The sequence below is a fragment of the Acanthisitta chloris genome, unplaced genomic scaffold, assembly GCF_000695815.1.
Source record: "Acanthisitta chloris isolate BGI_N310 unplaced genomic scaffold, ASM69581v1 scaffold24402, whole genome shotgun sequence".
NCBI classification, from domain to species: domain Eukaryota; kingdom Metazoa; phylum Chordata; class Aves; order Passeriformes; family Acanthisittidae; genus Acanthisitta; species Acanthisitta chloris.
In genome coordinates, this window is record NW_008662506.1 from 1,188 (window position 1) to 21,283 (window position 20,096).

Here is a 20,096-nt window from a genome sequence, read left to right on the forward strand (position 1 = left end):
ATCATTAAACAAAATTTGTTCCAATGCCCGTTATAGCTGATGCTCTACAGCCTGTGAGAAAACACATAGCTTGACCATCATTACGCACTGTCATCCCATCAGGAATGGTGGGAATGGGAATGAATCACCACTTCCAGCACCAGTGTCTCCTTTCCAAGACCAGGAGGTCAGGACAGGGGTGTGTTACACCACAGCCATACATGCTGAGCTGTGTGCTCAGAGCATTCCAGCACCAGCGACAACACATCATAACCACAAAAAGGATTGCTACACCTAGAACTGACAAAAGTCAGTGTCTTAACTGAAATGGAACTGTTAAACAATAAATAAATTCTTCCACTGGTAGAATACTATAATCACAAGAGTATGGAAAAGAGCTGTTTCATTAATAGACTGTAGTGCTTGATGACAGAATATTTATGTGCTAATTCAGAACAAAGTAGATCTATTATTTTTGCTTACCCCACCACCCAGTATCAGAACTCTTGAGGAGTTCAGCAGCAGGTGAACCAGTGAACTTCCAGTGAACCACTCTGACAATGACTGGGAAGCTGCACATATCTTAAATAAAAGCACTATCAGACAACTGAAGATTAATTTTTTTAATGGAACCTTTGACCTTTATGAGTAGTATGTACTTCTTAAATAAATAGAAAACATTCTGAAAAAAAAATAATCACAAGAGTTTTAAAAGTGCTAGTTTCCCCCCATTTCCTTCAAAGATTTCATGATACAGAGTAACATGTGCCATTTTGGCTGAATTCAAAGTAATTTTATGCAAAGTAAAGCCACAAGTATATTTCACTTTCCCCCAGGCACAACCCCCCCCCCCCCCCCCAATCCAACCAGTCCAGCAAATTCCTAGAAATCAGTGCTTTAGCTATTACCCCTGCTCTGCCACACACAGGATTGGTGGCTCACAGTTGGCACAAACATGCAAAAGTGTCTTTAAAAAGTCAACATAAGAACATTTAGGCAATCATCCCTGTGAAAAGTACATTGAGTACATCATGGACAAGTTGATTCAACTTTTAGATGCTTTAAAATCACACCTACCTGTAAACAAAAGTGCACACACAATGCTGATCAGCACTGCCTCAGCCAGGCACTTAGAGGTGGCTGCCTCCAACCTAGGCTGAAAACTCAGTTCTGCAGGTTTTACAGCGCTACAACAGAGTGACCTCTTCAAAGACAGCTTAATCCGTGGTTTCCTGTGTCTTTTACAGAGAGGTCCCTCTGATTTGAAACACCAGTTGCTAGCCATCTCAGGGGATGTTCAGAACAACTTTGGCAACCGCCTGAGCTGTTTCACATCCAGAATGGTGCCAACAGAATTTATGCTGTTTGACTGGTTTAATGTTTCGAGCGTTGGAGTACATAGATTTCCAGGGAAGACCTGAGTATCTCCTTCATCTTTCCTAACAGGTTGTTCAGTGAATTCAACCTTTCCAGGTAACAATTTGGTTTTTGATTTTAAATCTTTTAAGATCTGAACTGAGTTTTCATCTGCTTGCTCTGCTCTGGGAGGAAAAATTTCATTCACAATATTTTTTAGTACGGGGTGGTTTAAGTCTGGTGGAGAAGCATTAGTAGTCATCTCTCTGCTGTGACTTTTTAGATGGATGGGAAGTCTTCCATCAATTCTTTTGGATAATTCAGTCAACTGATTGAAGCTGTCCAACACAGGGGTACAGTTTTTGTCTGGCATGCTTTCGCTTTTGACAGAGCCAGAATTGCCATTTTGAACCTGCAGTTCCTCTTCATCTTCACTGCTGTCACTGCCCTGTATCAGCCCATATCGCTTCATGTACTTCTTGGTTGCAAAAGACATATTGTTTGGTGAAATTAAGCTAAGACCCACCATGCTCTTGTCCATGTTTGTATGCAAGATGTCTTGGAAAGCAAAGTCTGCAGGAAGATTTTGGCCCGAATGACTGAGAGACAGTTGAGATAACTGATTTTCACTGAGATACTTCAGTGCTATAGCATTTGCTTCCATGCTCAGATCAACAATGTTAGGAGTTAAGCCACACATGCTGACATTGGCAAATGACATATAGTTTAATCCAGGCACCACTGCTTCAGGATTAATGCACGCCAAGACGCTGAAATAAAGCATCGAAAGGTTAGTTTAGCACTACAGGGAAAGGATGAATTTCACAATATAACAATTTTGCTCACTGTACTTCCTTCTGAACACCACAGCTCCACTGGGCTGATCAGCACCAACATCATATCTTCTGCATATACTGAAAAGCAGCTACTCACACGCACAGTATCCTAACACTGTGCTAGAGACTTCCATCCTGATTTGGCACACACTACCCTCACATGAAGAGCCACCCATCCCTAGCAGGTTTCAGAGCTGGTTTTGGATTTAAAGCAGGTCTGAGTTTTGGCCATTTCTCACCAGTGAATATGACAATATGTGTCTCTGATTCTAAGACTCTAGATTACACCATCCAACCCAAAATTTCTGATTAGATAGAAGATACAAAGCCCAATGTCAGAGACCACAAACATCTTTTTTTCCCAATGCATGGCAATCCTAGGATTTTTACAGAAACTCTGACATAGTATCTGTTTTCAGAAGCTTACAAACTTCTAGTTTTTGAAGGTATTCTTCAGTAAGAAAAATGTTCATTTGTTCTGTTGCTTAATACACCAATTTCTTGCATACATTAGGTGTTAAAGACTGAAAGGACAAGCTCTGGTACACCAGCAGTGGTTATAAAGCAGTGCATTTATTACATGCGTCATATACTAGTTCTCAAACTCTATGTGTTGAGAGTTAAGAGGCTTCCTATTACACTGAGCACAAATTCTGAAGTTTGTTTAGGGAGAATAAATTGGCTCAGAACAACCACCACTGATTATGCTATGGACTTGGACTGTTGTTTCCTTCTCTGCTGAGCTGGAGACCTTTTCTCAGAATTGTTTATCAGTCATGAAAGTGGCAGAAGGAAGAACTCCACCCCACTCCCCAAGTTTGAGCAAAACACCCCAAGAGCTCCAGTTTTGTCTTATGGGTTCACTTATTCACACATTATTGACATTAAAAGAACACTGACAGACCATCCCAGCCAGGATGGTAGACCAGAAATTCCGGAAAAGCACCCAATAAAATTCAAGTGAAAATGAGATAAAAGAGGTTAGAAACTAAGACTGGAAAAATCTTTTGGTACATGGCTGAAGAGGATATTAATTAGGAGATGGCTAGATGATTTATTTACAGAACAGCTACATACTAGGGTCAATAAGGATGAAAGTGAAGATGTACCAGGCAGTCAGCCTATGCCTAAGCAGCTACATTAAGTAAATTCCTGTGCCTAAAAGCCCTTCTTCAGAAGTCACTTCTGTTCCTTCCTCTGTTTCAACCCAGCTGTTTCCCTCTCCAGCCACTGCAGTCTCTGTTCAAGGCAAGGCACTCACCATAACAAACAATTAGGACAGAACCAGTTTTAATTAGATACCTAAGCCATGATAACAATTTCACCTATACTGGTGAAGTGCAAGACAAAGGTTAAGAAGCAATGACAAAATACATATCTGCTCAATGTTCAGCCTCCCAAGTCCAGTGTTTCTCTGGAATACATAGCCCAAAGCACTGAAATTACTCAAGCAGCCTCATTATTCTAGGGAATTGAATGCTACTGCATGCACAATAGTTCAAGAACCACCAGATGCTCTAGCAGCTAGAGCTACTTGTGTTATACTTAAATAATCTGAGTTTTGCTAACAGAGCTCTCAAACCTATCCAAAATGCCCAAGGCATGAGCCAGTGTTTCATCTTTGCAGGAAATGTCGATCAAGTCTCAAACAAATGCCTAGTGGCAGTGAACACAGTCTCTTCTCTTTACTCATTGAGCCAATCTTCACTTTCAGTTGGATCTACAGTTTACTATTCAAAATCATCAGTATTTTACCTGGCATTCTCCACTTTGTGTGTATCTTTCTTCATCCTGCCAGGCGAGTCCATTGTCACTCCAAGACTCTTCAGCTGTTTGAGTGTAGCACTAATGACACTCTCTTTATCTACCACTCCTGTGTCAGCCTCTGAAGCCACTTCTGTTGTATTATCAACATCCTGATACTTAGGACCATCATCATTAACAAATCCTGATTTTATAAGTAAGTGATCTTGCTCTTCTGAGGACTTCAAGAGGTGGTTTACTTGGCCCTACAGAAAAAGGGAGCAGGGAAGAGATCACATGATAAAAACATCATTAAATGAGGGAGCTGTCAAAAAACCAAAATCCTGATTTCTTCTTATGCAGTTTCCAATACAACTCAATGGGTTAATAGCTTATTCTGACACAGAAGGCAAATTTAGACTCAGCTCAGATGCAAACACTTAAACTCACAGCAGTGTAGTCAAACATTGGAACATCTTACATTTCAAGCTTTCTATAAGAGTCTGTTCTGAATTTAAGCACACTGCATACTGATATTCTTCAAGATTAAAGTATCTGCCCTTTAAGGACCTGAAGGTAAAATGCTGTGCTATTTTAAAGGCCACTAATTTGGGAAGTTATCAACTGACACCTTTGAAGTAAAGAATTATTATTTATTAAATAGTAGACAGTACTCCATGCATGCATGAAACAGTGAAGTACAAAACAACCACTGAAAACTTTGAAAAAAAATTGAGAACCACAAACTTGGAACTTTCTGTTGAATACAACATGTGAACTTGAAAACCACAAGCAGTTTTCATTCATGCTAATACCACATCATAACTTCAGCACTGTGCTGCTTTGACTGTTGCATTCAGTGCAGAACAGAAAATGTGCATGACTTACCAGCAAGTCCTGGTAAAGCTTCTGATCCTCTGACGGCTGCCGAGGCAGCAGCGAGGCGGGTGGCTCTGAGATCTGCTCGCTTGTTACCACCACCTGGTTGCTGGCTCCCTCCGATGGCTCTTTCTGTAAAGACACACTGGTACTTTCTCCCAAGGATAAACTCCGAACAAGTGCTTGGGAAACGTTTCCATTTCTGGAAGAGAACACTGAGATAGCTAGATACTTCCTTGAAACAGAAAATGCACAATTATCACTTCACGTACCTTATCTCTTCATGAACAACAGAGGAGGAGGAAAATCGAGTACTGGAAACAGATCTAACAATTTTTTGGTTTGTCTACTGCTTGAGGCTTTGCTCCTTTCTGCAGTCACTTTCTTTCAATAGCTATTTGAGGACTGAGGCAACGCCTCAGTGTGAAATTACAACAGCCTGACTAGCTTTTCAGAAGATGATTTGAAAGTGGCAATGACTTCTCTGGGCCAGTAAAAACTCCATGACACTATGATTTAACCTTAAAGCAGACGTAAGTTATTAACAGTTTGGATTTTGTCTTATGTTTCAGCATTTGTAAAAGCCTTTAGGAAGAAGTGTTTTCCATAGACTCTGAAACATGACTTATCCAAACAGCTGCTTTTACCAAGGTGAGCAGCTGACCACAGGGTTCCTGTGGTAGTTCAAAAACTTCTTGAAGACTGATCCATGCACACATGTACACATTGAGTATCATGAACAACACACATGGTTGAAATATTTCTCATTAGCAGATGTGAAAGAGCAGCCATACAGGGTAAAAAGGGTAAATACTCTGGAAGGAGTTACCACGTGATGCTCTGCATCCCCTTCAGCTACTGGTGTGTGTCTTGCATAAACCTTTTGAGCCCAGACATATCAATACTACTATCATCCCGAGGAGATCCTTAAGCAACCCTCCTCCCCCTTCCTGTTCCTCCTGAGGAGACAAGTCTAAGATAAGGGAATTTCAGAACTCAACTGATCAATTGCCTGTGTTGAAAGCGATAAGATTTAAACCATGTGACATACTAGATAGTCAATGTAGGTTATCAGCTACTGTTACACTAGCAATTATTTATCATTCCCAAAAATGTTCCCCTCCTCCTCAGAAGAATCTGGGTGATGCTCTACATTCTTACTATAAGATACTTATACAGCTACTTTACAGATTTATGAATCCAAGCTGAAGAGAACCTTAAGATGGCATCATCCCAAAATACAATGTTCAGAAGACTGATTTGAATCTGTAACAATCATGGTAGCAGTACATGTTTACAGACAGGACTTTAATCAAGCACTATGAAGTTATAGCTTAATTACCACCATCTTTCTCAATATGATTATTTTAGAAATCTAATTTAACTGGAAGGGCATTCCCCCTCCTTTGGCACTTTATACTTAGAAGATATTAGATCACTAAGAGTGCTAAATTTTTGAGCTATTCCCTATGTAAAAATAGCATCCATATAGATAAAAGTATTTTTAAAATCACTTCCCAAATTAGTCTGAGATAGTCATTGCACTATAAAGAATCTGAGCTTAAAAATAATTAACGGCAGTGAAGCTGGTACCTGTATTCACTACACACGAGGTAATTACATATAAAATCTCCAGAAATTCAGGGAACAGTCACATAATAATAAACTCCTCATCCCAAGCCCCTCAGATTGGAAGAGTTCTCAATGCTGACAGGGAAAAGCCACTGAGGGAAACAACCAACTATAGCAGCATTCTCTTTCCCCGTCAGGATTCAAGGTAAGAAAAGGAAAGCTGCCAACACTGTACATGCTTCTCCAAGGAAAAGGCTTTTGCCATCGGCTGTTGCTGATAGGTAGGTGAGCTAAACCTGCATGACTGATAAATGCAGACTCCAAAGGGAACTGCTTTTTGGTGAGCTGTACAATTGGAAGCATAGTTAAAAAACAAAGAAAGGAAAGAACATAACAGCTGAAGTCAGGTGACTATTTGTAATTCCTAAGGAAAAAAACTGTTCTGAAAGCAGTAACTTATGAAAGGCAGTTCAGCCTATTATGTGAACACAAGGTATTTCTGATTACTTACTGGGGAGTGTTCTGATTAGTTGCTTCTTCCACAAGATGAATACTTTCTACAAAGCTGGGCATGTCAACCACCCTTAAGGAAGAAGCAATACTTGTATTACTTGCATCTTGTTCAGCATTAATTGAAATGCTTATGTCTTCCTTGGAAATCTCTCTATCCTCTTTTTTTCCTTGTGGTATGGAGTCATCTTGTTTTTCTGAGGCTGTATTCCAAAACAAACTAGCACCTAGGACAAAAGTAGAGATTTACCCATTTAAGGAAAGTCATTTCTATGTTCTGAGACCCTTTCACTTTGAAAAGCTAGAGGAATCATTTTCTCCCATTCATGTTTTTTCACCATTTTAAAAGTGATTTAGGGTTTAAAGCAGCTAAGAGTTGCCAAAACATCATTCAAGTCCCAGTTTCTTCCAAAGCATTCTTGATGAAAAGAAATGGTTGCATTAAATCATTTTAATGCATTGACCTTGAGCCTGTTTGAGAGTTTCCTCCAGACTAACCAAGTATTTCCAATCATTTAACAGGAACCAATACATTAATATGTCACTTTACAGATATAGCTGCATAACTTGCCTAAATGAAAGCAAATACAGTCTCCTCCTCACACATGACTTACAAGAAACAGTGTTTATTAGAACTCTATATGGCATAGAAACTATTACTTTTCAAAACAGTGGATTAAGTCAAAAAAGATGTGGATTTTTCTTTCAATAAGGTACAGTTTTAAATAGAAGACCTTTCTAAAGCTATTGGAAAAATTATTCTTTCAGTGATGGCAATCACTGCCATTGCAGCCCAAAGACAAAAGTAACTCCAGCCTAAACTTACAAACAACACCTAGAGAACTTAGCTGGCTTTTGGATCTAGGTGCCTGCATGCACAGCTTTGGCATTTCTGCAAAACACTCTCTCCATGCTCAAACAAATGACAGAAACATCCAGAAAAAGCAGTGGTTGTCTATTTTAAAAGAGTAAAGCGTTACCTGTGCTTACAGCAACGCTCACACTTTTCTTCTTGGGGGAACCCGGTGAGGTCTGTGTTTCCATAGAAACAAGCTCCCCTGGCTTCTCAGGCTGGGGAGCATCGCTGGCTGCTGCTGGCTCCGAGGAACAAGCCTGGCGAGCCTGTGCTTCCAATAAGCGTTGGATCTGTAATGGTTATCACAAAGTTATGATTTGTACAATAAAATATAAACTGTAACAGGCAAAAGCGAATTACTAAAATGGGCTCCTCCAAGACCTGGATTCAAATCCAAGCTGCACTGCCACAGAAGTCTGATAATCTTCCAGCTCTCAGCAGTGCACACAGCACACATCAAAACACCAATTTTGATGTTGGCAGAGCTAGCAAAGAGGAGCTTTAAGCACACTGCCAGAGCCAGAACCAAGACAACTTCAGTAAAGCCTATTTGCACTGCACTGGCTGAAGTATTCCTTGTCCCTTTCATTCATACACAAAGCCTATTACCAACTTACCAGCCAGGACTTTGTATGCCAACTGTCCCTACACCAAGTTTGTATTAATTACGAAACTAAGCACTTAATGATAAAATTAAGGTTGCCCAGCAGTCTTTACTCTAGGATTTGCATCCACCCTGTGCATCAATTAGTTCACAGCTCCAGGGAGAAATATCCTAACAGTGAAGGCTGCATTTCTGCAGTAAAGAGAGGTTTCTCTCATGCACAAACCCTGCTTTGAGAGTTTAATTTTACATAGAGAATTATACCAAAAACGTATTTCAGCTGTAATTTTTAAGTACTGTGAACAACTTTACTATTTGTATCATTCATCACCAGCAGCAAAATTTCAACTCTGTCTCTTCAGCCCCAAATCATACCCTGCAAAATATGGAGGCAGCAGTGCAATCAAGAGGCTGATGTTTTGAAGAAACTTGAGGTAACAGAACTCAGTGAGACCCTCAAAGCAAAGATCTGATGAATCCAGCCAGTTTTCTGAAAAAACCTGAAGTTTGCAAAGAACAATCTCAACAGCTCAGAGAGCTGCAGGGTTGAAGGTGGACAAAGCAATACATGAGAACATTCTGTGCTTCACCTATACATTTACAGTAATTCCAAAGCCTGTAGCCTATGCAGCAAATTTTTCCACATAAATAAGTATATATATAGGAAAACATTTATATGGAAGGTATATTGGTTTGCATTACAAAACAGGGAAACACTCATGTTACAGAAACATGATAAAAATAAAGGCAAATGCCAAATAGTTTTCATTTAAGGAACACCAATTAGTAGAGCTAATCGAGGCCCATCTCCATCCCGGGAGAGGCTCCCTTGTTCCAACATGGGTAGACAACAGTTAATTTAATTCCTTTGGCAGGGGAACTATCAAAGCATAATCACAAAGAGGGCAGAGGAGAAAGCTGCCATTCCCACAAACCTGAGCTTGAAGTAATTTGAGTTGTCTGTCTTGTTCTGTAAGAACCCGGTATGCATCTGGAGATAATCCCATCATTCCATTATCTGATCCAGCTGTAGAAGCAGGCATATGCAGGCAGGGTGAGTGGGCTGCACAAAACTGCAGACTCAAGGGGCTTACACTTGATGGCATTCTCATTCCAGGAGATAAGCCATTGTCCAGAGAACAGTTCCCTGTTTTGCCATGGTATCTTGCATTTATAGGGCTGCTTGTGGTATATCCTGGATTGCAGCAAATATTTGGGCAAATATTTTGATGGAGGACTGCACATGGCTTTTGTTGAGCCATCTCTGACTGGATTTCTGCTCCATTTTTGGGGTTCATTTTACCAATTCCTTGCCATGAGTTTATTGGATTATACTGGACAGAAGCAGGAAACTGACAGCTGCATGCTGCACAGCAAGGTGGCACTTGGACTGGCACCTGCAGGTCTGGTGGCTGTCTGCAGTTCTGTGGTGAAAATGCAGAGTTGTAGAGGACTGGCTGAGTCATAGCAGGAAGCTGCTTGGAACTGGATATTGATGTTCTCCTAACTGGAGGCTCTCCCTGCTGTGTGACATCTTCGGGACTTAACAGAACTCTTTCTGATGGCTTTCTGGGGTGATGCACAGATGTATCCGGGGAAGGCCCACTGCAAGGGGTTGAAGGAGAAGACGATCCTGAATTTCTTCTTGACTGTGGGCAAGCCTTCTTACAGTGCACCTGTTGCTGTAGTAGAGCTTGCTTTCCTCTGGAAGGCAGTGAAGCTGGAACCTTCTGGTTTATAGGATTTGGTAATTGCTTCAAAGAAGGATCTCCTGTATTAGCAGAAAAGTTCTGCTTGTCTTCAGAGTGCTGGGTGGGGTGATACACAGACCCCAAGCACCACTTCTTTTTAATAGGCTGCTGTAGTGCTGAGGGTAGACTTTTAGCATTTGCTGCCCCTACTGGTTTAGGCAATTGTCCTGATTCTATGAAACTCTCATCCAAAACCAGTGACAGTTCTGGAACTGAAGGAAAAATCTCAGTAACCTGAAGGGACAATTACAGAAATTTAAGATAATTTAAATGTATTGTTTACCCTTTACATGCAGAATTTCGTCGAAGAACATGTTTCATTTAAAATCAATATATGACAATTACCAGGTCCAAACCATCTACACATTAAATCCATTCCTAAAGATTGGAGAATCCAGATACGGAAAAAGCAGCAGGATCTCTAGGATCATTCTTAAAGGGCAAAATTCCTTTCATACAGCATAATAGCTATGTCTACCAAACAAATGCTCCATGTCATTTGGGAGCACATTTTAGAGTATGGATATTCCCCTTCTAGAAGTGGACTATATATTCTCTCTTATTATTCTTAGACCCAGGAGATAGATGCAACAGAACATATTTTGTAATCAACAACTGTGACATCCTTCTAGACCTATACTGTATCAGAGCTGCTATTTATTGTATTTGCATACATTGCAGTGAAAAAAAAGGACAGAGCAGCAGATCTTTATTACATTTACCTAAAAATACACAGTAGTTTGCTGTCTCTATCTTTGCCTCAGACACCACAGCTCTTCCGTTCAACAGTAGCAAGATTCCTAAAGTAGAACCTACTATCTCTGTTCCCAAATCATAGTATATACAGGAACTAAAGTGCCTAGATTACTGGAAAAATGGCAACTTAACTAGAGCAGGATTTGGGACATGTGGTTAGTTTCTTCAGTTCTGTTTTCCCCTGCGAGACTTCGAGACAGAAGCTTTACACTCTACAGTCCCTTTTCAATGAGTTTTGGTGCTCTAAGTGCCATATCTGAGATGCCCAGAACAATTATTTACTTACTTGTTGACTCACTGGGTGAGGACTTGGAATTGGTCTGGGGGATAAATCCTCATCTTCTACACCAGAGTCGTGATCACTTGCTGACAATTTGCTGGGTGAAGAGCCCTGGGGAGAACTAAACCCAAAATAAATCAAAGTAAAAATGTTTGCTTGCCAGATTTGGCAGCAACAACATGAAACTTCATGTTTTTCACTGTGCCATCTACAGTGCAGTATCAGCATATGGTGAAAATACCAATGCTGCTTTTGGGCAAAGACATACTAACTCTCCCTGCCCACAGCCTCACACACACCTTGAAAGCGACATTCTAAGAGCAAAGCACCGATTTATATTAGAAAGATAGGAAGTGCTACAGTAAAGATTGTAGCACTTTGAAGAAAAATAAAGGCCATCTTATAGTCACAGATAAAAATTTGATGGATAAGCCAGGTTCTTAAAAATCCCTAAGTTTCAAACTATCCAGGTCTCGGAGCTCCAAAAATCCAGAAGAAAAAGGGAATTTTTACTAACTTACATAGATTTCAATTAGAGATGTGGTTCAAAGGACAGATCTCACTTAAACCTTAATACAGTGAACTAAGCTTCATCAGTAAGGAAGCCTTTTTAGAAACATCCACTGTATACATTAGAACCACCAATACTGAGAATAGAACTGTGAGTAGTTTCCCTTGGAATACAGTCAGCTTGACTTGAAAAGTATTAAGACTAGGAATAAACAAAAGCACATACACAGATTTTAATGCAAGAATATGTATGCACAGCTGAACTGACACATGGCACAGAAGAGGTCAAAAACGTCATCCAATAAATATTTCATTTTTGCATATAAATGACATTTGAAAGATTTACCTTCTGATAGGAAGTTTCTTGCAAACTCTGCTGAAGAACTCAGTTTCTGCATTTTGGTTTTCTGCATTCAGCTCAAACTGGATAGGGCTCTTGTCTGAAGGTTCAACATTCTGGAATAAAAAGTGTTCTGTATTTGTGAAGCATGAAACTTCAAACTTTTCATCACTGAGGTATGAATTCCAAAGAAATAGTTTCAAGGACATTTATATGATTATTTGCTGCTTGTCCTTTACTTTCAATTTTTTCACCACTACAAGGAGGGAGGCAACTTCCCTTCCTGTTTGACACTGTTCCCCCTGCTACTCTGTAAAGTAGTTGGGCTAATTATAGCCATGAGCAGATGCTTCCTTGCTGTAACTGCTTAGATACTCCTCCACACACTTTCACCGCTATAGGAAACAGCAAACGTTCCTATACTGTTTGACACACCACATCTGGGCAAGTCCCAGAGACAACTGAAGTGACCCTCTGTTGAGGTTTGTCTTCTTCAGAAAGCCAAGCTGTACACCTTGGCTAAAGGTGGAAGGCAGCCTGACACGGAAAATGAATCGGGAAGAGAATACACAGCACAGGGACACGTTACACTCACTGCTTCTCTGCCAGAGCATAGCAGCATTTATTGAGATCAACAACTCATCTCCAGGTTCTGCACCAGCCTAGGAAAACACATGAGGAACTGAGATTTCCTAGGATTTCCTCAAACCTTACTAGCTCTCTCCCAGACATTGCACCATCAAAATCTTTCAAAAAGTTACTCTGCACAAAGATAAAATTGATCATACTTGGTTACTGTAGTGCAACAAGAGACCCCTCGATTAGTAACCACTGAATTCATTTCTGCATTCAGCTTCAAGCAAAGCACAAGTACTCAGCTGTGCCCTCCAGAAACCATCACCCAGAGCAGCTGTTAGATGTGGCCAGGGTGCACATAGCACAGCAGATTAAGAAATGCAATAGGAAGTCTGAACCTCTGTTCATAAAGCCAAAAGGTCACTAGTAGGAAGGAACACTAACCAAGTATAACACAGCACATTTAAAAGACAGAACCTTAATGCTATTATTAAAGTGAGCAGTGCTGACTTTGGAAGTCTTAATTTGAGGGACAAACTAAATCTACAGCAATCACTGTGGAAAGGTAGTGTTATAGAGCTACACCACCTTCAAACACTGCAGTTCCTTTTGGATCACATTATAATGACTCTTCTAAGTCAAATTTTGAAGAACCACAATGCAGAAGGAAACCAAACCACTTACTTTGAAGAGGTGAACTGTTTCATGGCAAGTTAAGATCTGAAACCCAAGTTCAGTCTGTCCACTGCATGGAACACACTCGTAAAACTCTGGTTCTTTGTGTGTCAATGAATAAAGCACAATAAGAAAACTCCCAGATTCAGAAAAAACTCTAAAACAGAAGAAAAACATACCTTAAAACAAACTCAACCTAAACAGGAAGAGGGCCCTTAGATTCCAAATATAGTGAACAAAGTATCAGACAGTTCAGCAAACTCGTGAATCACAGCATTTCAAGTGGTGCTGAGCTATAGATAGAGTACAGGGATTTATGACTTAAGTCACATGCAAGACTCCAAACAAAGTAGAGAAATGGGAATAATTCATCTCCTTTGTAGTTCAAACTTTTATGATCACTTAGCATTTTAAATGAGCTCCTGGAAGAGTTCAAGAATAGCATAGAAGAAAATATCTGCAAAAATGATATTGTGTTTTCTTTTTAGAATTCAATTGAAGATGTATTATAAAGACTCTCAGTGATTCAGTTATCCCTAAAACATTCAAAAATGTTCATTAGCAAACAGATTTTTTTAAAAGAAAAATTATACTGAAGGACTTTTCTACAAGTTGAGAACTGTAAGAACAGTCAGCATTTAATACAAAAGTTCAAGGATAATGGCAATAATGTGTGTTTCTGGGAAATGGCAGTACTACTTTCACATCAATTTTTCTTTTTATAGGACTTGTAATGTGTTTGTTTCTGGGGCTTTTTTGTTTGCTTTTTCTTTAAGTAACATGTGATAGAGGAAGCAGTAGAAACACGATGCTTGAAGAAGACATTCACACACAACTTCAAAATTATACTTAAGAGTTCAAAATATATAATGCACAGATTAAGCAGTTAGCCTGCAGAGGTTAATTCTGTTTGCATGGTTCATCAAATCTCCCTAATCCACTTCCAAGATGGAATCAATGAAAGTTAATGAGAGTCAAGCATTTTACTTGCCTATCTAATAATCTAATTGGGCTCTTATCTGTATTTGGATGTATTTAAGTTGTTAATGGAAAGTTCATTCTGTAACTACAGCCACATCTGTTCACCAAATGTGGTTTTATTTAATAGTTTAAAAACATAATCAAGCAGAAGAAATTCTTATGCATACAGCATATTTTAGTTTCATTTACCTGAAGTACAGTTTTAAACTATAAACACCTGAACTCCCTCCCAGCTTCCATCTAAATAGAACTTGGCAAATGTTACAAGTGAAAAGATGCAGAGAATGAGGAATGGTTATCTACTGACACCATAATGAAAAAACATCAGAATGCAAAAACTATTTTAAAATCTGAATATTTAACAGGTATCGTAACAGGACAGTGTTAGCTGCAAATCCATTTCCTTCAATATGCTGGCCAGGCACAACCACGGAGAAAGCTTGTGTCAAAGAAAATACCCATAAGAAAAGTTCAAAGCCAAAACCCACCACTGTTTAAACTACTGTTTCCTGCTTGTGGCTTCTTGTTTAAACTACAACGCAGTGACCTTAGTGATATTAATGTTTACTCTCTTCTGTCTTTGAGATATCAGCCCAACATTCCAACAATTCAGTCACAGAAAATTCTCCAGGCAGAAGTGAAAACCAGAAAGAACATTTAAAACAGACAGCCTTACCTGGATATAGCATAAATCACAGAATTCCCTCAAATATCTTTGAACAGAGCCCATGTTGCCATGCATTTCTCTATAATACATCTTTAAGCAGCCAATACCTTCTATGTTTTGCCTATAAAAGTGACTTGCCTTTCTTGAATTGAAGAACTGAATAAATATCTCAGGCAACAGGCCCAGACTTGAGGACTACAGATATGAGTAACTCCACTCAGCCAACTAGAAGCAAGAAAAAATAACTAATTAGAGACAGTTCGGTTACCAACTTTCCACTATGTAATCCCTCAGATACATCTTGAATCAATGTGTGTATTAATCTGGACCAACAAGGCAAAACACTTACACTCCAACTAATGGCAGAGCATAAGCCTTGGGATCAGACTCAAGCAGCAAAAGCAATTTCCGTGTTTGGTCCATAGTAAGGTAGCTGAAAGAAAGCAAAAGTTGGTTTTCTTAGTATTTTGGAAGACAGCCTTTCAGGAAAAAGTCCTGAAGACAAAGACAAGTTTAGAAAATACTGTAAGAAGTCTGGAATAAAAATCAAAACTACTCTCACTCCACAGTTACAGCCAACTCCTCAGCTTTTCATCAGCTCCCTGTGTATTAAAGAATTATCAAGGACAAAACTTACCTAGCATTAGTACTAATTCTAGTATTTTAGTGAATACCAGAAATAGCATTCACAACAAATCCAGAAGTGCAAGTCATGTTCCATTTGAAGAGTAACTTTCAGAGATGCATTCATAAAATTTCTCTCCAAATGACATTCAGTTGCTTCAAATTATTTTCCTCATCTATACTTAGTACCTCCTATTAAATTAATTTCCAGTCAGCCTGATGACTCACCAATACTTTAGAAGCATGATTAACAGAAAAAGCTTTGTTTTGTACACTTCTGATTTTCCTTCTAGGGCTAGTACTGATGTTTAAAAAGCTGAATGCTGTTTATATTTACTATGTTATCTAGAAATGTGTCCCCCTGCCTCAGACAATTTCCTGCTTATTGTTCATAACATTTTAGATTTTTCCAAGACCAGAAGTTATGTCATTTTTGTGCTAGTTATTTTAGTAAAAATCAAAGTACATTTGAGATCTCACCTATCCACCCAATTTAGGAAAGGCAACAAACTGTCAGGCAACTCTGACAGTTTTAGCCCCACCTTTTACTCACCCACATTTATAAGTTCCTTGAACTTGTGCAATATTCATAGGACTGTTCAAATTTCTTGCTAGAGCTGTTGGAATAATTGGGACAGACTTCACAGGGGTGTATTCCAAGGTATTTGCCATGGTAATAGAAGCCCAGTGAAAATTAAAATGTAAGTTATCCAGGTTTTCTGTGAAAACAATGTGAGCTCTAACAGTGAGCAGTTTAGAAAGATCCAGTGATTCTTTACTGCACAGACTGTGCTGCAGACTCTAGAAGTAAGGAAAAAGGAAAAGAGTTAAATACACTAAATTATCTTCATGTGATTATCACGATTCAAGATGTATTACACTAGGACCTCAAATCATTCATCATAGCTACTACTGCAATACATACTGTACAAAAAGCCATTAACTCAGGTCTCCAAAGCTCATTGCCCTACTGAATACAAGGAATAATGTAAAATACACTTGAAAATTAGCTATGCATATCTTAGCATAGTTTTATGATGTATTAAAAATATAGGGTTACTTAAATTGTTTAAAAATCAATATAATAACAGGCAACGAGAAGGATCAGGATGATCTTTCAAAGTCTTCTTTGTATTTTAACATGTGGATGCATTGTCATGAGAAAGCTTGGAAGTGAAGTAAGCTTTATTTCCGTGATTATAAAGTACACACAACAGCTACAGGTAAAAGTTGACAGGAACAGAAGGGGCATTAAGTAGATTATATGTCTAGAGCAGAGCACAGAAGTGACAGGCACACACCTCAGCTACAGCTACTAACCTACAAAGACTTTATACATCTCTTGGGAGTCACTTCCCTAGCAACACTAACAACTGCCCAAATACTGCAACCCATCCCTGCTAGTTTTAAGAAAAAAAAAGCTGTTTTTTCTTAAGTAAGTTTGCTGCAATCACTGTTGTTTTGCTGGTTTTGGTGGTTAAACCAGCTGAAAAACTTTGGTCAGACATCAAGATTTCAATCCAAGATTACAGACTGTGATCCCTGAACACCTGTGAAGACTAACTGATTTTAACTGTTTCTGATACACTTTTCAATGACACTCAAGCAGCTCATTTCACATAATTAACCACATAGTTTAGCTTCAGCCATAACCTTGCTTGGAAATCAAGCCCTGGGCGTAGTCCAGTCTCTGTTTAAGTGACCCAAAAATTGCTTCTTACCTTGAATGTCAAGCTGATATTTTCAGGACTGTGCACTAAAATATTATCTGAAGAAGGTCCCCAGGCATTAACTGTACATGGAATCAAAAAGTCTCCAGGAAGAGATGCAGTTGGAATTTTGCCCGACCCTCCAGCAACTTCTCGACCAGGATCAAAGCGATCTATTGTTAGCGTTATGCCTTCCCCATCTGTGAAATAAAGAGCAACACCTCAGGAACCTTCAAAACAGCTTACTCAAAAACCCAACATTGTCTGTCTACCTGATGTTTAAAGTTACCTTCATCTACTGCAAGGGCCCCAAGCAAAAAACAGGAAAGGCATTTCTTTTCATGCTGCTTGGCATGGCGATAGGCAAGCCGCAAGGTCTTCTCTAGCATAGATAACTTGGGGTTTCTAAGAAGAGACAATAAGCAAGTTTAAGTCACAAATTATTTTTAATGGTTGCTTTTAAAAAAGTATTTATTATCTTGCAATAGGTTTCATGGAGGGGTTTTTTTGACCTTTAAAAAGAAAACATACAGGAACAGCCAAAGCCCTAAACAAGAAATAGGTAAGAATTAACAACTTTGTATAAAATGTCGGTGAAATTTTAGCTCCTGTCACCAGTATTAATATTCAGGAAACTCATATTTTAACTGGAGCAGCTCCATAGAATGCTTTGAATGACCATCTCAACGAGAACATTTGGTTTGACTAGTCCAGCAAACCAACATCAGATGGGAAACAACTTTTCCCATGGAGAATAAATAGCAAGGAGAGAATAAGAGCTTTCTATGGAGACTAAGTAACAAGGAACGGGAAAAGCTTTTTCTTCTGAAGGGCAATATTGTCACAAGAACTAGAGATGAACACAAGTGCATGATTTTTCTAGTAGGTGGAAAAAGTTAGAAACACTAAAAGCAAAACACAGAACCATTAAAAGGTCTCCTAAGTTTGAAGAGTGGAACAGGCCAAAAAGCTTAACTAATTTTGGTGTGGTGCTCTGTCATTTTAGCACTATATTTACTGTGGATGCTTAAGGCAGCAGCAGACTGGGCTCAATGACACAGGAATGCAAGTATGGAGAAGGTTAGGTGCTAATATTATCACTATTTGGTAAAATAATCTAGTAAGTTTGGAATCTAGGGCAGTAAATAAAACAATGTTATTTTAGCTTGAGATACCTGATCTGATTTTGACCTGAAAAGCAGAATGTGAAGGTTTAAGTGAATACTGTGATGGTGGCTCACATCCCACCTGCTCAAGGTTAACTCAGTGAAGTGCCACCATAAAATTATTTTACTTTAAACTTAATATTAAAACCTTCAAGTTTTAACTAACTCAAAGAAAATTATGTGGAAGTTTCAGTGGAGACCCCTGACCTGTACGTAAGGGCTGCCCACCCTCACGCACAAATATCCATACCCTTGCTCTAATAACTACAGCAAAGTTTTTGTAGCACCTATATAAAATCACCCATTTAAGTAATAATGATCAATTTCCCCCCTCCGTTTGTTTTTCAAGTCAGATTTAGAATACCCTGCCCTAGATATTTGCAAGTGCTCCAAATCTGCCTTTATACTCATTCTAAACAAAAAAACCCAAATGCCCAAACACGGGAACTTACAGCATTTTAATGCAGATGCCTGAAGCCAAATGCTTACATTCAGGTTCTCCCTGAGGCACACTATTTAGCTTGTTACAAACGTGTTTACCTCTGTCGATAATTAGAGACAAGGAAAATGATGTTGAAGAAAACTACAAATCTGCAGTTACTTTTAAACTTCTCCATATGGGAAGAAAACTGCAGGAAACTAACTTACTTTGAACTGAGGCACCTCTAACCCACTTGACTGTTACACCATGGAAAGGGAAACTCACATCTTTCCAGTGAAAATCCCTATATGCTTATAGCAAACATACAGTCTCCTTTTCCCTTGTGCCTTGCCATACAATAGAATCAAAGGATAAAATGAGGCTTTGAATCCTGTGATTAATCATTTATTTTAACCTTTATCCACACAAGAAAGGTTATTCATACCTGTAATAGGTAATGTGTGCACCAATGACATCCCCCATAGGGACTGGGTCCCACAGTGCACACTTGGATAGAGGGAAACTAAAAGGGACCATCCTTTCAGGAAGAAATCTGGGAAGAGATCAGATAATAAAAAAAATGGATTAAGCTTAGTACATCATTATCTTAGATTGTTTAAAAGAAGGAACCAAGACATGACACAAGGAGAAAAACAAGAAATATGATACATAAGTTGTTAGTACTTCTTTTTGTTTGTTTCAAGTCCAGGCCAATGAAGCAGAAACGTTGTCCTATGAAGTTGTCAAGAGTTACACAGTCAACACAAAACTTTTGTTTTCCACCTGACAGTTATTTTCAGGTAACCCTGGAAGATGTAGAGGCCAAATCACAAGTTTGCAGACACAGAAAAAGCTGCTGTGCATATAACGTACGCAAGAAAAGAGTTACCAGTAATTAGAAACTCCCATGGCACACAGAAAATTGTGGTTTAGCAAACTTAACACTAGACCATCTTCCCAAAACCCTGTTTTAGTCACTATTTAACATGAGCATCCAATCCACTTAAGCTTTGACGACTTCTAACATACAGCCTTAAATAAAATAATGTAGTGCAAAACTTGCAGTCAGACTTCAAAGAGCCCTGAAGAAATTAGTATGTAATCACATTAACTTATTTACACTAGCAGGATTAGATTGCTTTGAGTTGCCTAAACCGAGTACGTTAAGTGAAACACAAAACAATTGACAACCCACAACATTTGACAAATACCTCAACGCTTGTACAATAAAATAAGCAGTAACTATCTGTGCAGCCATTTGAAGAGTGAAACTCTGCCAAGCAAAGGTGCTTCCTTTGCATTTCC

At 39.0% G+C, this 20,096-nt stretch overlaps 1 protein-coding gene across 1 annotated transcript; it reads right to left on the reverse strand.

Moving 5' to 3' along the window:
* Window positions 1-1,276: 1,276 nt before the first annotated feature.
* On the reverse strand, window positions 1,277-19,328 carry STIL (SCL/TAL1 interrupting locus). The gene is made up of 15 exons (XM_009070631.1): window positions 19,237-19,328; window positions 17,494-17,609; window positions 17,217-17,404; window positions 16,049-16,296; window positions 15,221-15,304; window positions 15,010-15,096; window positions 13,233-13,380; window positions 11,979-12,088; window positions 11,129-11,243; window positions 9,271-10,320; window positions 7,856-8,021; window positions 6,877-7,102; window positions 4,803-4,995; window positions 3,927-4,180; window positions 1,277-2,105 (listed from the first exon to the last, which is right to left on the reverse strand). Exons 1-15 carry the CDS (start codon window positions 19,326-19,328, stop codon window positions 1,277-1,279), a joined length of 3,906 nt encoding a protein of 1,301 aa, XP_009068879.1.
* Window positions 19,329-20,096: the final 768 nt, after the last annotated feature.

What these genes read in the sequence shown, in the direction of transcription:
- STIL (XM_009070631.1), bottom strand. Translation starts at nt 19,328, where the DNA reads ATGGTCCCTTTTAGTTTCCCTCTATCCAAGTGTGCACTGTGGGACCCA. An exon ending in CTCACCCAGTGAGTCAACAA is followed by an intron (nt 10,321 to 11,128) that starts GTAAGTAAATAA and finishes TTGTCCCTTCAG; the next exon opens with GTTACTGAGATTTTTCCTTC. An exon ending in GAGCGTTGCTGTAAGCACAG is followed by an intron (nt 7,103 to 7,855) that starts GTAACGCTTTAC and finishes CTTTTGTCCTAG; the next exon opens with GTGCTAGTTTGTTTTGGAAT.